At 40.5% G+C, this 14,203-nt stretch overlaps 1 protein-coding gene across 2 annotated transcripts in view; it reads right to left on the bottom strand.

Annotated features, from left to right (window-relative positions):
• The window catches only part of LOC139349734 (zinc finger protein 385B-like), a 70,315-nt gene that overhangs the window by 20,436 nt on the left and 35,676 nt on the right, over positions 1 to 14,203 (bottom strand). The window contains exon 1 of one of the 2 annotated variants that reach the window (XM_070990706.1): positions 7,843 to 8,266. The exons of the other annotated variant lie outside the window; for it this stretch is intronic. Within the exon in view, the coding sequence (XP_070846807.1) occupies positions 7,843 to 7,852 (10 nt within the window). The 5' untranslated portion in view covers positions 7,853 to 8,266. Of the gene's footprint in view, positions 1 to 7,842; positions 8,267 to 14,203 lie in introns of those variants that run through there. 2 annotated transcript variants of the gene reach the window in all.

Here is a 14,203-nt window from a genome sequence, read left to right as displayed (position 1 = left end):
TACCAGAGGCAATGTGATGCAGCAGAGCAACCTTGTGGGCGTAGGTTGCACATTAAAATAAATCAATGAAATCATTGTGTATCCATGATGCTGTTAAAAACGATCCAGTTCATTAATTCAGTAACAGTTAAAATAGTCTAGTTTCTAAACTCTGCATAGCCAACCGTACTGACATTTGGCAAAATATGCACACAACCTGCAACCACAAGCTGCAAAGACGGAGTCCGTGCAGCAGGTAAAAAAACCTGCTCTACCTGCCTACATGACACATTACATCCATGCCCATGTGTATCAGCTGTAAGAGGAATATTCAGCAGAGTTTGCCTTTGTTTTAGCCTTTCTAAAAACAAAAACACAAGAGCAAAAGTATAAAGAATGGATTAAAAGGTGCCTTTATCTGCTCTTACATGAGCAGCAATCACTAGCATGTCAGGCTAACAAGCTAACTACCTTGTAAGTAACATAGCGTTACTTCCAGGGTGGAATGCTAGCTGTAAAAGAGGCCCTTTTCACAAGAGCACATCCACTGTGAAAGTCAGTCTTGGATGCCACCCTAAAGGTGAAAACCAACTTAAAACAACATAAATGTTTAAACAACTGATTATCATACTTTTAATATTAGGACTGTCTAGCTCTACAGTGCAATACAAGAACAATGTTACTGCATTATTTCCATGTTTTCTACACTGATCATCAACAAAATGCAAGCAGGGAAAATTTAGATTCTCTCTTAAGGAAAAGGCAAAAGGCTGCATGAGCTAATCTAAGCATGCACACATCTTGACAGTGTATTGAATCCCACAGAGAGCACTTGATTTTGCAGTCAACATTGTTGGGCATCGTCATGTCTCCTGGCAGCTGCATATTTCAGCAGGTTTGCATTTTCTGCTTGATTTTCGAGGCACGTCACCAGATTTGGATGCACAATCTTTTCTTTCAAGTCAGCATTTCAGCAAATGCCAAAATGTGAATGCATTTTGCTGACAGAATGTGTAGTTTGAGTGTGTGTGTGTGCCTGTTTGCAGTGTTCATGTGTATATCTTAAACTGCCATTTAAGGGTTTCTGTAACAATTGACCTCAGTCGCATGTCATCACTCCAAAGAGAGATTAATTCTCAAGAAAATAGAAAATGTCCTCAGTCAGCAGCAGGACACAACTGCTGCAGCAGCCAGCAGGAGACAGAAACAGTGCAAAGCCAACTTCATGCATGTCAAAAGTGAGAAATAGTCCACATCCAAGCAGCAGCTTTTGAGCCACTCGAGCCACTATTGCACTGAAACTTTATGGAGACAGCGGTGTTCAGACAGAAGCAGAGCCACAGGCTAATACCTCCTGTTTGAAGGACATGGAAGGTATATCAGTGCCAGTGTCCTCAAGAGTCCATTCCCCAAAGGTGGCAACACAGAAATAAACTGCTCCAGCAGAACAAACTGTCATTTTGCCCGAGCGCTGAATCCCATTTAGACTGACTGTTTAGTTTTGTTGTTGAACTGGATATCCTTTCTTCATATCACAGTGCTCTGTCCCAGGAGGACTCCGTCAGGTAAGTGCAAATGAAAACCAAACAGAGATGTGATACAGTGGCTCTCTTTAGTGGTCGAAAAATCATATAGTTCTTCCTGGAAGTTGAATGCGCTCAGTAAATGTCTTAGTAACCAAATTGTGATGACGTATGCCCGATGGTTGTCTACAGAGAGTACCATGAAAATGTTGCCTTATGATACCTGGATGACAGATGCTCCTCATGCGTCTGTTGACAGGGATTCAGGTGTTAACAGTCACCTGTACAGCATCAAACATTTCATAGGAAAGAATAATATTTCACAGACTAGTCGATCAAGTTGATGGCAAGGAAAATGTTCCCAAAATTAATTAATTAATAATAAATAAAATAAGATCACCTGTCCTTTACATTACTTCTACACTGTCCGACAAGTTAATGTTTTTTTGCTCTGTTGGAAATCCATTATAGGGCATCATGGGTCATACGACTGACCTCTGGATGGATGTATGTATTGTTAACAGTAAGGGAAGATACAACATGGGCAGGTAAGAGGGGTCAGGGTGATAGGGGAAGTAGGCCTGTGGTTCCAGAGTCAAATCTGATGAAAAACAAGTTCAATCATTTCGCCCTGTCCGAATTCTTCCCCAGTATTTTCCTGACAGTCAGCAGAAAAACGCCTCTTCACATTTACCCTCCACACCTGTCATACTCTTCTTCTGTAAATTTCTCCCAGCCAGCCCTTAAATTGCTGACTTACATAGTCGAGATTTAATGTGCATTTAAAGTGGGTTATTATTTTGAAAAGGAAATGCATTTGATTATACTTGAATCATAAAAGTGTTCTCACCATGTGGCCAACGGACAGGCCCACAAGGCCTCTACAGACCCCCGAGATCACACTCTCATAGTCCTGGTGACAATGGCCTGATGCTGAACTGCAGCAGATCCCTGGTTACTAGATATCTTGAGGCTGCATGAGCTCTTGGCAAATCCAGAAAGTAATAGAAATCCATGGCATGTGTCTAAACCATTAAAATGACCAAATGTAGTTGGTCTTGGCATGCAGCTCCATTCCCAGGATACACTCGGAAAAATTTTGCCCTCATTTGGATGCAGGATGTGAGTCACTCTAACCTAAGTTTGATATGATTTTGAAGAGAAAATCACAGCATGAATCTTAATCCTTCAGCAGCTTTTGACTGTATGTTGTTAAACTTAATCATGCCACCATCAAAATGCTTATTACAGATTCACACAAAACAGCTCACGCACAAGATTATTCAAACAAATCCAGCTCTCTAACTTACATACCACATCATATTAATTGTACACACACACTTTTATTAACAATAGAAGTAAGATGTGTGTGTATAAAGTGTATATACATACACTACCTGTAATAATCACATTTTATTGGCTAAAACTTGTTTTCTGATGATGATTAGATGAAGGTTAGGGTTGGGTTTCAGTGTACAGTGCATGCTTTGGATAGGGGTAAACATTCAGAATGTAAGTCAATGCAATGTCTTCTTAAGTGTGTGTGTCTGCCTGAACTCCTGCAGTCATTACCAGTCAGGCTAATCAAACTCACACTGTCAACACTCTACAATGACTGATTGGGGCTGTCAGTCTCGGTTAGCAGGGCTGAGGTAAAGGAGGGCATGTTTTGATGCAAGCCTCTGCAGCAGACTTGGAATAACACAAAAATTTGGATCGGATGCCACATTTATCCATTTAGATTGGACTCCTGAAAATTAGAAATAAAATGTGAAATGAGCATGAAGTGTAACAATTAGACTGTGTGCATTATTCTCACGAACTCTTGTGTAATGGACAAATTTGGTGTTCACATAATTAATGTCTACAAACACGTAATACTGTTTTTGGACTATGGACCCTATTTTAATTGTGCAAATGCCAAAATGACCGCAAAGCTTTTGGCTGCGCAGACAATCTCAGGGTATCTCCAAGCACACTTTTGGTTCATGTTTGTACAACAGTGCAAAATGGCTGGCTGAAGGTGAGCGTGCGTCGGAGGATGCAGTGTTTAATACATATGCTCTCAGCCAGTCGTATCACTGTTCTCATAGCTCTGAAACAGCTGTGACAATCATAGGAAACCATCACAACAACAGGCTCGACAAATGACAAATGGGCCTCAGCAGGAAATGATGTTGTTGTCACGCTGTTGCAGAACAGCATGTGAACGCACAGGACCACATATGTGCAGCCAGGGGCAGAAGCTGTGCATTTCTGAAAGTTAATTGATGGCGAAAGAAACAAATAATTAAAAAAAAAGCGGTGAAGCAGTTTATATGACTGCATCCGATGCTACCTCAATCAGAAGTCTACTGATCTCTTCTCTTCGGCCTTTAACTAGCTGTGAATTACTTACGCTGTACTTCTTTTAAATTGTTGTATTTTACTTGATTATGTGTACGGTGCATGTGTATATATATGTGATTATATGTAATGTATATGTACATTATATGTACTGTCATGCTATGTATTGTCTGTATTTGTTTTTTCTAGATTTTTACAAAGTGGGTTTTATTCTTCATCTTATTTCACATTATTTTTCCAATTGTCTTTTTATTTTCATTCTGTCTTTTTTATGTGAGACACTTATACAAATGAAGCATATTATTATTATTTTACATTGTAAATGGTTACATCATATCTTAAAATGACACAGCTACGTTTCCTTGGTAATGCCAGTGCAGAGGTGTGTGGGGTTATTTTGTAGCAGCTCAGTGTCGTCTGCATGTAGGTTGATTCAGGGAAACGCAGTGGATGACGGCGTGTAATGGCACTGCGCTCAAAGGCTGCAGATGTATCAACATATCTGTCCTGCTGGGATTCAATGAACTGCAGAGGAAGCTTTTCATGCAGTAAAGAACAGCTCTGGTCCAGTTTTAATGGTATTTAATGCTGTTTCATGGTGACAAAGACATTTACTGCCTGGTGAGAGTGTAATCAAAATAGTTCACTTGCATTTTAAGAATTATTGCCGTATTTCTGCACATTTGATGAAGTACTTTGTTATTATTATCATTATTATTACAAAATCACCAAATGTTCTTAGGGCTGCCTCATTGAACGAGCCTCCCACCAGTGCACTGTGCTTTCTGCACTGAGCACCAAAATACCACGCTGGCAGCACAGCGGCCGCCGTGCTGCTTATGCTAGTTGTCGTACCAACCATGAAAATAGGGCCCTCCGTCTTTATATGCAAATTCACTGTGCGTCTGAAATCAGTGTCAGCATATCATATTTTATCTGCACTGAACTTGTCTGAAAACTCGGCTCCACATTAATGACGGGTGTTTCAGATACTGCTGCGGCACAAATAAATTAAAATGATCCCACCGACACCAAGGAACTGAGTAGCCTAATTAAATTTGTTCTCTAAGATAATCTGCACTATCAGTATTGCAATTAAAGCCATACTGCGCCATACTCATTACCCTACAATTAGAATAATGAGTCATTAACGCTGCTGGATAGCGAATTTGAGCCCCAACAGGAAAATTAATGGTCCCATCTAAAGTGAATCATGAACTTCTGTCTCCTCAAACAGTTTGACAAACTTTTCCACAACAAGGAAACAAGGACTTGCTTTCTTTCTGTGTCTCTCCATCCCCACAGAAGACAGATTGATGTCTCATAGCTGATATGAAAGGAAAAGTGGACAACTTCTTTAGTCATGCGCAGAAATATTGTTTTTTTTTTCTTGTATTACATAATTTCCTATTTTGCTGTAATAGCAATTTTTTTACTTTCTACATAGACATTTTTGCTTTTCTTACTCAAGTTAATACTTGAAATTGAGCCAATTAATTAGCTAGCATAGCTCTACAGCGAGAGGATTTGGAGTAAAAGCCGGACAAATGGGAACATCGAGGTAATTTGCAGGTTATTTTAACATGATAAGATCTTCTGTGGCGTTCTTAACCCATGATATATAGGAAATCATTTGCATGTGTGGGTGGGAGAATGCATAGTTTCATTCTGTTGACAATGCAGTCACAAACAAGCCCTTAGTGCAGACTTTTGTTTCACCAGTTTTAAAGGAGAATGAAGACGTTATATGACACAGCTCAAACCAGCCTGTGTCACACTGCGGACTTTATTATAATCTCAACCCATTTCTTGTACTTCTTTTTTAAATGTGGACATTTTCCAGGATTTGTTAGTTGGCAGTAGAAAAACAACAGAAAATATGTAGGAGGGCAAACGGGGCTGATGACTCAACTCAAAACTAAAGAAGACAACATGCCCCAAAGCCCTGGAATAAATTATTTTGCAATGTCATAATAAATGATTTTGTTAATGTTTTTTCAACTCAACTTTTAAAACTTGGGCTTTTCATCATTTTAACCTGTTTCATTGGTCTGTCTGTTTTACCTATTTCTACCAAAGGTTTATGCTTTTGTTGTATTACCTGGTTAGCTTTATTATATCAGTTCTGTCACCAAGTCATACTGACATTAGGTGGTATAATACACGGAGTTCTTAATGCTTGTTATTAGTCAGGGTTGACCAATGGTGGATTTTTAAAGGTCGATATAGTAATAATAGTTTGGAAAAAGCCAACAGCAAATTAATAGGGCCAATATCACTGCCATTAATGGGCCAAACCAATTAATTGGTCGACCTCTATTAGACTATTGTGCTCCTGGTGTACTGTATTATAAAGGCTTCATCCAGTGTATTAAGCCAACAGACAACTATCATTGTAACCCCTCCAGTTTCTGATACATATCTTTTTATGTCTACTAGTTTAAAACAAAGACGTGGAGAAAAATATAAGAAATGTGTTCTTTATCCAGGAATTTCAAACACCATCGCATCTCTTACATATCATGCTGAGAACAGAGAAGGAGATTTACATACATAGGATGTCACTGCAGCCTCCAAATGGAGCTCTTGACGAGGGGTGGAGGGGTGGGGACAGCTGCAGCATGGCCACCAGGCAAAACTCTACAGTTATCTCCTCTCTAACTGTTTCCCTTTGATCTCTCTAATCTGCCATTTAAAGAAGAAAGCATCCAGAGCTGGCACACAGACACTTCTGAGTATGTCTATCCAGGCACACACACAGCCCAGTGTGTATGTGTCCACAGGCTTTGAAGTACATCACAGAATGCATATGTGTACACATGATTTATAACTAAACTTTTTGCTGTCTCTGAGAGATGAGAAATTACAATTTCCTCCTCATCCTCATCAAATACCGTAACACTTTGCCTCAGGTTTCATTCAAAATTAATGATACAAACATATCTGAGGCTGCAACTAACAATCATTACTGACTAATCTGCTATTTATTTTGTCAATTGATCAATTATTTTGTCTATAAATTGTCAAAAAAATGTCAAAACTGGCCATCACAATTTCCCAGAGGCCAGAGTGACATGTTGAAATTCCTTGTCTTGTCTAATCAGCAGCACAGAACCCAAAGATAACCAATGAAGTCATATTTAAGTCATATATAAAATAGAAGAAAGCAGAAAATCATCACATGAAACCAACTAGCTTAGGCAATTTTGTTTGAAAAATTTGTCACACCATTAATGGATAAACACAATGTATCATGATTAATCAACTAATCATTCAGGTCTACTTATATCCATGTTAAACTCTTATTTACTCTTCAGTTTGTATTCATTTATCTAGAGGTCAAACTCGAAACCGGCAGTGTGCATGTGCACTACCAGAATGTGATGTTTGACTAAACTAAAGCGGTTCTAAATTTAAAAACCCTAAATGCAATCAGCATTTAGGGTTTTTAGCTAAAAAAAAAAAACAAAGCATAAAAACACAAATGACTAAAAATCCCCACACTGCCTTTATCTTTAACAGGCTCCAATTATACGAGCTAATCTGGGCATATTTCCCTCGGGAGGTAAACCCATAATTGCCAGCAATCTGCACAGTGATATCAGCGCTGTTCTTGTGTGGCTTTAAAATGACTCGACACATCTGGGAGCGACAGCGTTGTATTGGTCTGAACTCCACACTTGGCTTCATCAAAAGGGGTCAATTAGGAAAACAAACAGGCCAGGAAATCATTTTGGATGCAGAGGGACTGGAAGGGGACATATGGTCGGCACGAGACTGAGCCTGCCCTTGAGCAATGATGTAAAGTCATAATTGTAAAACACGCACTGACAGGGGAGAGGTCACACATGCGTTTATGCAGATGAATCCACAAACACATCACAGTTCATAAAACCTGATAAAACCTCAGCTACTTGTGAGGTTATTGTTGCATGCCCATAAATAACCGATCCTGACACATACATGGACTGTGAGAGTAAACAAACAGTCTTACCAAACAGCATCTCCACGTGTTTTGTGATTCCTCTGCTTGCCGCTCTCTTCTGTGTTTGACTTAGGCTTCCGCTGCCAGTTTATCTCCCATCAGAGAAGTTGAACAAAAACCAACAAAGTGCCTCCTCGCTGAAAACCCTCTTCCTACTGTGTCTCTTTCCACCACTTTGAGTCTCTAAACTGAGGTGAAATGGCAGTCCTTTCTCAGTCAGCGCCACATCCTGGCTGCGATCCAAACTGCCGGCGCCAAAGAACGACACACATGTGCCTCAATTAAAAAAGCTCCGCGCTCTGCCGATCACGCTGCCCTTTATGAGGCGAAGGAGAGAGCGGGTGAGGCGGACTGAAAGGCGGCGGAGAGGGAGAAGAGGCTGAGAGTGTGATGGTGACAGTCTGAAGAGCAAGTGTGTATTCTTCTCAGTGTGAGTATGTAAGAGAGAGCGAGCGAGAAAGAGGGGGAAGAGAGGGAGAGAGAGCCGGCAGAGGACTGGCTATTAACAACATGAACATCCTACCTCCCTTCTTCTACTTCTTCTTCACAGCACCATTTTCTATTCATGGTTCACACCTGCATGCTCCCTTAAGGACACTCATGTAATTTCCTTCCTGGCATTACTTGACAACAATAGGCATCATTTATCAATCTGCTTCTATTCTGCTTACAGTCCTGCTTAAAATGCAGCTGTGCCACGCAGAGAGACACATTTAAAAGCTTTCAATCCTCATCCAAGTGATACACTTCATACGTCGACATCATCAGCAGAACAGACATTGTCGTGAATCACACGGCAGACCGGTGTTTGCGATGATTGATTGCAAAGTCCTGTTTGATGAGAATCAATTATTTCTACACTCCTGTTTACATTTCCAATAGGTTGAGCATGCAGAGGTTTCAATCAAAACACCTGAGTCACTCGTGCAGCACAAAGTCATTATTTTTTTCACCACCACCTCAGTGTGACTGATATAATTGCGATCATAATTAAACAGCAGTGGTTTAGTGTGGAGGCCAAGTAAGCCTGAATAATATTCAAATTAAGTGTGTGCTGTACCGTTTTCCTACAAAAAACCCTTGGTTATGTTTTCTGAAGTTTAACCCTCTCCTGACCACCATCTCATTTATAAGTATTTACATTTTTTCAAATTACAGTATCTGTCAACATGTTTCTGATGAATCACACAAGAGCTGAAGCGGCTACAGTGTTGCATTTTGGGCTGGAACAGGAAGTAGAGACACATGTAGCACAATGCCAAAGAAGGAAAAGGAAAAGATAAAATTCTACAGCAACCACACCAGAAACAATTCAGGTTAATTGTAAACAGAAAAACACAGAAGTAGAAGAAGAGTCATAAGGTCAGCAAACTGGTTTTAACATGGCAGTATCTTCAGTTATCTAATATTAGCTAACATTAGCCACCATAAGATACTGGTCATAAAACCCCAAACTGAATTCAGCATATGTGTGTTTTATTTCTTCTTAATGTGCCTTTCATTTGCATCATTTCCTCTTTCAAAAGTAACTCAGTCTCACTTTAACACATTTTAAATCAAGATAACTTATTGGAAAAATTCGAGTAGTTGCATGAATCTGAGTCAGGTTACTTGTCAGAACAATCCCTCACAGGTGCATCCTCTGGTCTGCAGAGGTGAAAGGAACTTGACTGAGTAAATATTTTGTATCTCTTATGCAAATTAATTTCCATCTATTTTTTGATACATTATCAGAAGACCCCAGCTGAGAGTTAACACTGTAACGGATTACAAAAATCGAAATCATGGCAGGTTGATAGGGCAGCTCTTTCCCTTCTCAATGCTAATTTAAGATTGAGCAACCAGCAGCGCGTAGCTCTAACAGAGTGTTTATTGTAATGAGCAGGTGGGAGAGATTATTGTTTACCTAATAGTTTGCTCATTTTCCGGACTAATCTTTCCATGATTACTTTATTGACACACGGCAGAGCAGAGTTTGGTTCTTAGTTCTGTGTCATGCTCCACCACAATGCTAACAGGGCATTTCATGGCTGAATGAAGTATTTTCAGCTTTTTGTGTGATATTTACCTTAAATGGTTGCCATGTGTTAACCACATTTAAGAGTTACTTATATTAACATGTAATGTGCAACGTATACTTGGATAGTATTTTTGGATTGTCGTATCACAAATTTTACTGAAGTAAAAGATACTCATTACAGCTTCTCACGGCCTTCAGGTAAACAATTTGTGTCTGTTTTCACTGTGTTCTTAAATATTAATCCCTCTATTCAGGATATACATTAACCTTGAGATTTAGCTGCTGAAGAGGAGGTGAGGAGGAGTCTCAGTGCATCTGAAAACTCGACTCATTCCAGAAGCACTTGGCTGGATATTTGTTGAGGCAACACAGAGGCTTGCATGTACCGCTGGGGAGGACAGGGCTTCAGTGCATTGTTATTCATTCCACAGTCACTATAATCACTTCAAATAAACACAATTATTCTCACAGTCTGTACTCTGAAACCCTGGCCTCAAATGTCATATACAAGATACGCACGCACACATACACACATGCCCTGCTTGTGTCTGCCCTGTGTGCCCCTTGCTGGCTCCTTGTCCACTTGAATAAGTGTGGCGTGGAAGCACAACACTGACAAATCCTGACAGTTTTACACTTGATTTCAGGCTGCTGCATTCAAATGAAAGTGCAAGGAGACGGCCTCGAGCAGAGCGGTTGTGTGTCGGCTACACACAGCATGCTTTCATCTAGCCATGGACCTATTAAACACTGGCTCTGCGTACCTCAGTTTACATATAGACGAGCAAAACTACTTATGGAAACCACTGACTTAGCAAATGTTGTGAAGGAAGGACAGCGGGTGGAAACAGTATTGCAATTGCATAACCATTTAATGATAACTACAGTTCCCAAATAGACATAAGAAATGTGACTATATACTGATAATGTACTTTTATTATCTTGCCAAACGTCCAAACAAAAAGCGACACATTCGCTACCAGGATTAGTCCAGTATTCCTCATATTTGTTTTCAAGTATTCAAATATATTCACTGAGTCTTCAGCCCACGTGACTCTGCTTCACATGCAGGATAATGACTCATGTTCTCACAAACACAGTCCCAATGCACTGACATCCAGAGTAGCAAAACAACTATTTGCTTGCTTTATTTCAGTGTGAAATCCAGCTACAGTTCCAGGTAGCTCCTGACCTGTGCTGCAGCCACAGGGAACATTGTAAAATGCTTTAACACTATCAGTCCCTGCTGGGTTTTGGTGCCAGATCTGCCAGCCACCAAGTCAAAAAACATCACCCCCTTTATTCTGTCTCTGCATCTCCGCCTCCAGCTTACGCTCATTCCTGCAGGCCTTCAGACTGTGCAGAATGGCCGCTGATGACAGATCAAGTGACATCTTAAAAATGGCTGCTTTTGCTAAGCAGCCTCTGCTGTATGAAATGAGGCCAAGCAGCACAAAACTCCAGCTGATAAATGTCCCATTTCAGCTCACACACTATATTTCAGCATGCGTGTCTATGTGTGCATATACGCCTGCAGACATGCTGCTTTCATGCTTGTTTTTGTGATATCATGTATTTGCTGTATGTTGGCACAGAGGAGAAGGATTCAACCTTCAGAAAAGCACAAAGCCAAGTCACCCTGCAGTGCTCCATTTGAGAAATTTAGAGATTTTCCATTAGTGAGGGGAAGCTTTGTTCCAGAAAGAAGAAAGACTTAATTTTTCCTTTCAGTGGGAAAACTGTTAGAAACGGTGCAGGAAATGTTGTAGGTCATGCCCCTCTGAACAACATTATTTTTCAGGCTTGATTTAGGATGTGTGTGTTTGAACAGTTTCACTTTGAAAAATGAAATCAAAGAAGACTGAAAATCTGAGTACAGTCACATTAGGTTAATTTGAAACTAGCCAGAGGTGTAGTGATGCATACACAGGTACATGGGCATACAGCAAAAATAGCCAAAGATATGAATCAGTGCACACAGTAAGCCTGCAGGCAATGATTTCACAGTCTTTCATGTAATCCCTGACTTTATACTTTAAGGCGATATCTCCTACCAGGCAACATAAACACCCCAGTAAAATGGCACAAAGCCAGGGGAGAAGCATGGTCTTAAGGAAAAACTCAGGCAACAAATGCCACCGCTGCTCCCTATTGGCCGCACGCAACTACAAATATGAAGCAAATATGAACACGGTCAGACAATGACGACACTGGCGAGTTAGGAGCTCCCCATCAGCCTTCTACCCTCTTAGATGTTACATGTTTTGGAGATACAGTACAGACGGGGGGAGAGTACAATGAAAAAACCCTCCCAAACAGATGTTTCTGCGTCCTCACAACTGTCCTTTTCAAAGTCGACTTATTTATCCTTCAATCAGAACATTAGTCTTTCTTTTCCTCTCTGAGTCCTGTTGGAGATGAATAAAAGAAAGAAGAGCTGCAGGAGCATTTTAGCTTCTTACGAGGTCACAGTTGTTGAATGAATAAATGCGATGTCAGAGGAACAACAATGCCAACAGCCAAAGTGACAGACCCCACTGAGGGACACTTTCCAGAGTAAAACTCTAATGGTTATAATAAAGGCAGAGGCGTATCGTGACTTTAATTTTACTTTACCCATATTCACTTTAGATAGCTAGCAAACATCAATGCTATGCTAGTTATTATTGTTTATTGTAGCAGTTGACTCGACAAACTATGGAACAGGATTTGAGCCAGGCTGTAAACACATTTGTTATATTTATTTTCTTTATTTTTATTTCTGCTGTAAAGGAGAAAGGACCTGCAGTTTTTGGGCATTTCACCATTGGTTTCATTTTTCTGCTCAAGAGTTTGTCGCTTGGTCAGACCAGAAGCAGGGATAAAAGATGAATGACATCAGGGGGGATATTAAACCAACCCAGGTTATGTGTGAAAAAGATGAAGGATAATACATGTTGGGAGTACAAATGCTTGAAAAGCAGTGAAAAGCTTGTCTTCGGGTTATGGTTACAAGTACAGCCCTTGGAACAAGTACTTTTTTACCCCAACCTTTATATTTTCATAGGTCCAGTTATATAACCGAACTGCCCAAAACATTGAAAAATAGTTATCGCTAAATTCAGTCAACCAGAACAGTAAGAGAACGCCGGCTGATGCTTCATGTTCAGAGATGAAAGCTGAGGTATTGGACATGCTGACACAATGACCTGAGACCTGTAGCAATGCATAGGGATCCACTGGACTTCTATAAGTTGGACCTGCATGACAAGGAGCACGGCTGGTCCTGGGTCAGGTCTCAGTTACTTCCAATGGGGTGAAAACCTCTAATGTTGGCAGACAGAAAGAAACAATTGTGATGGAGCCAAGCTGCAAGCACCACCAGCAAGTACTGAACCCTGGACTCTGGATTGGCAGCCACGTCAGGCTATGTGGGAATGTACAGTAAAATGTTCTGGCCTCATCTACAGTATCTGTACTTGTCATGTAAAAATACTGTAGGTGTCTTTTATGTTAATATTTCCTACAGAGGGAACAGAAAGAGACAGAACACCAGGGAGCTTTTCCTGCTCTCTCTTCTGCTGCATCACTGATGGATTTTGAAACTTATTTTGCTGTCGAAGCCTTAATGCTTCTCACAGTGAACCCAGGAATACATTTTCACATCATATTCATAATTTAATGTTATTAGAGAGCGAGATTCTGCTGCCTGTCTTTTAATATCCGACATCGCACAAACACTGAATGACAGGATGTTAACTTGGGATTCTGCTAGATATTCATTGATTCGTCCACCCAGCTGGCATGAACATTGAAAATATGGGCAGAGCGTGCTGGTCTGATTATTATTCTGGTTTTGCGAGGGTTCTGTTAACCTCATCTGCTCCGGTCGCTCCGCCAGAGGGAAAAGAGTTTTCACGGACTGATCTGATATAAAAAGATCAATCTCCTCCACCACTTAAAATTGGCTCTTTCGCGAAGTTTCCCAGTTTATTAAACTGATTTTGTGCCTAAGAGATGACGTTTGAGATAATAAATGCATTCAGTGATCTCAGAGAGCGATAGAAGACGTTCATTTCTGTCTCTCAGGGCGTGTTTAACCTTGTGCTGCCCTTTAGGTCTTTAGTTCAAGCTGAGCTGTGCAAATTTACCTTCAAAGCAAGACACACACTTCTCCTGTATCTCTATGCTTGACTGTGCCTGTGTGTACAACATACACACATATCAGAAATGGCATGACACAAACTCACATCATGGCAAAAATGTGGAAACAATGACCCCTGAATATAAACAACTGGTTCAGAAGCTGAGGGTGAGTCTAGGAGGCGGAAAGTGCTTCGGTCCGTTCCCTTCTCAAAAGGCTCCCAGAGA

Source organism: Chaetodon trifascialis, chromosome 21 (genome assembly GCF_039877785.1).
Source record: "Chaetodon trifascialis isolate fChaTrf1 chromosome 21, fChaTrf1.hap1, whole genome shotgun sequence".
NCBI classification, from domain to species: domain Eukaryota; kingdom Metazoa; phylum Chordata; class Actinopteri; order Chaetodontiformes; family Chaetodontidae; genus Chaetodon; species Chaetodon trifascialis.
Note: the sequence above shows the minus strand (reverse complement) of the source record. Positions and strands in the feature narration are given on the sequence as shown.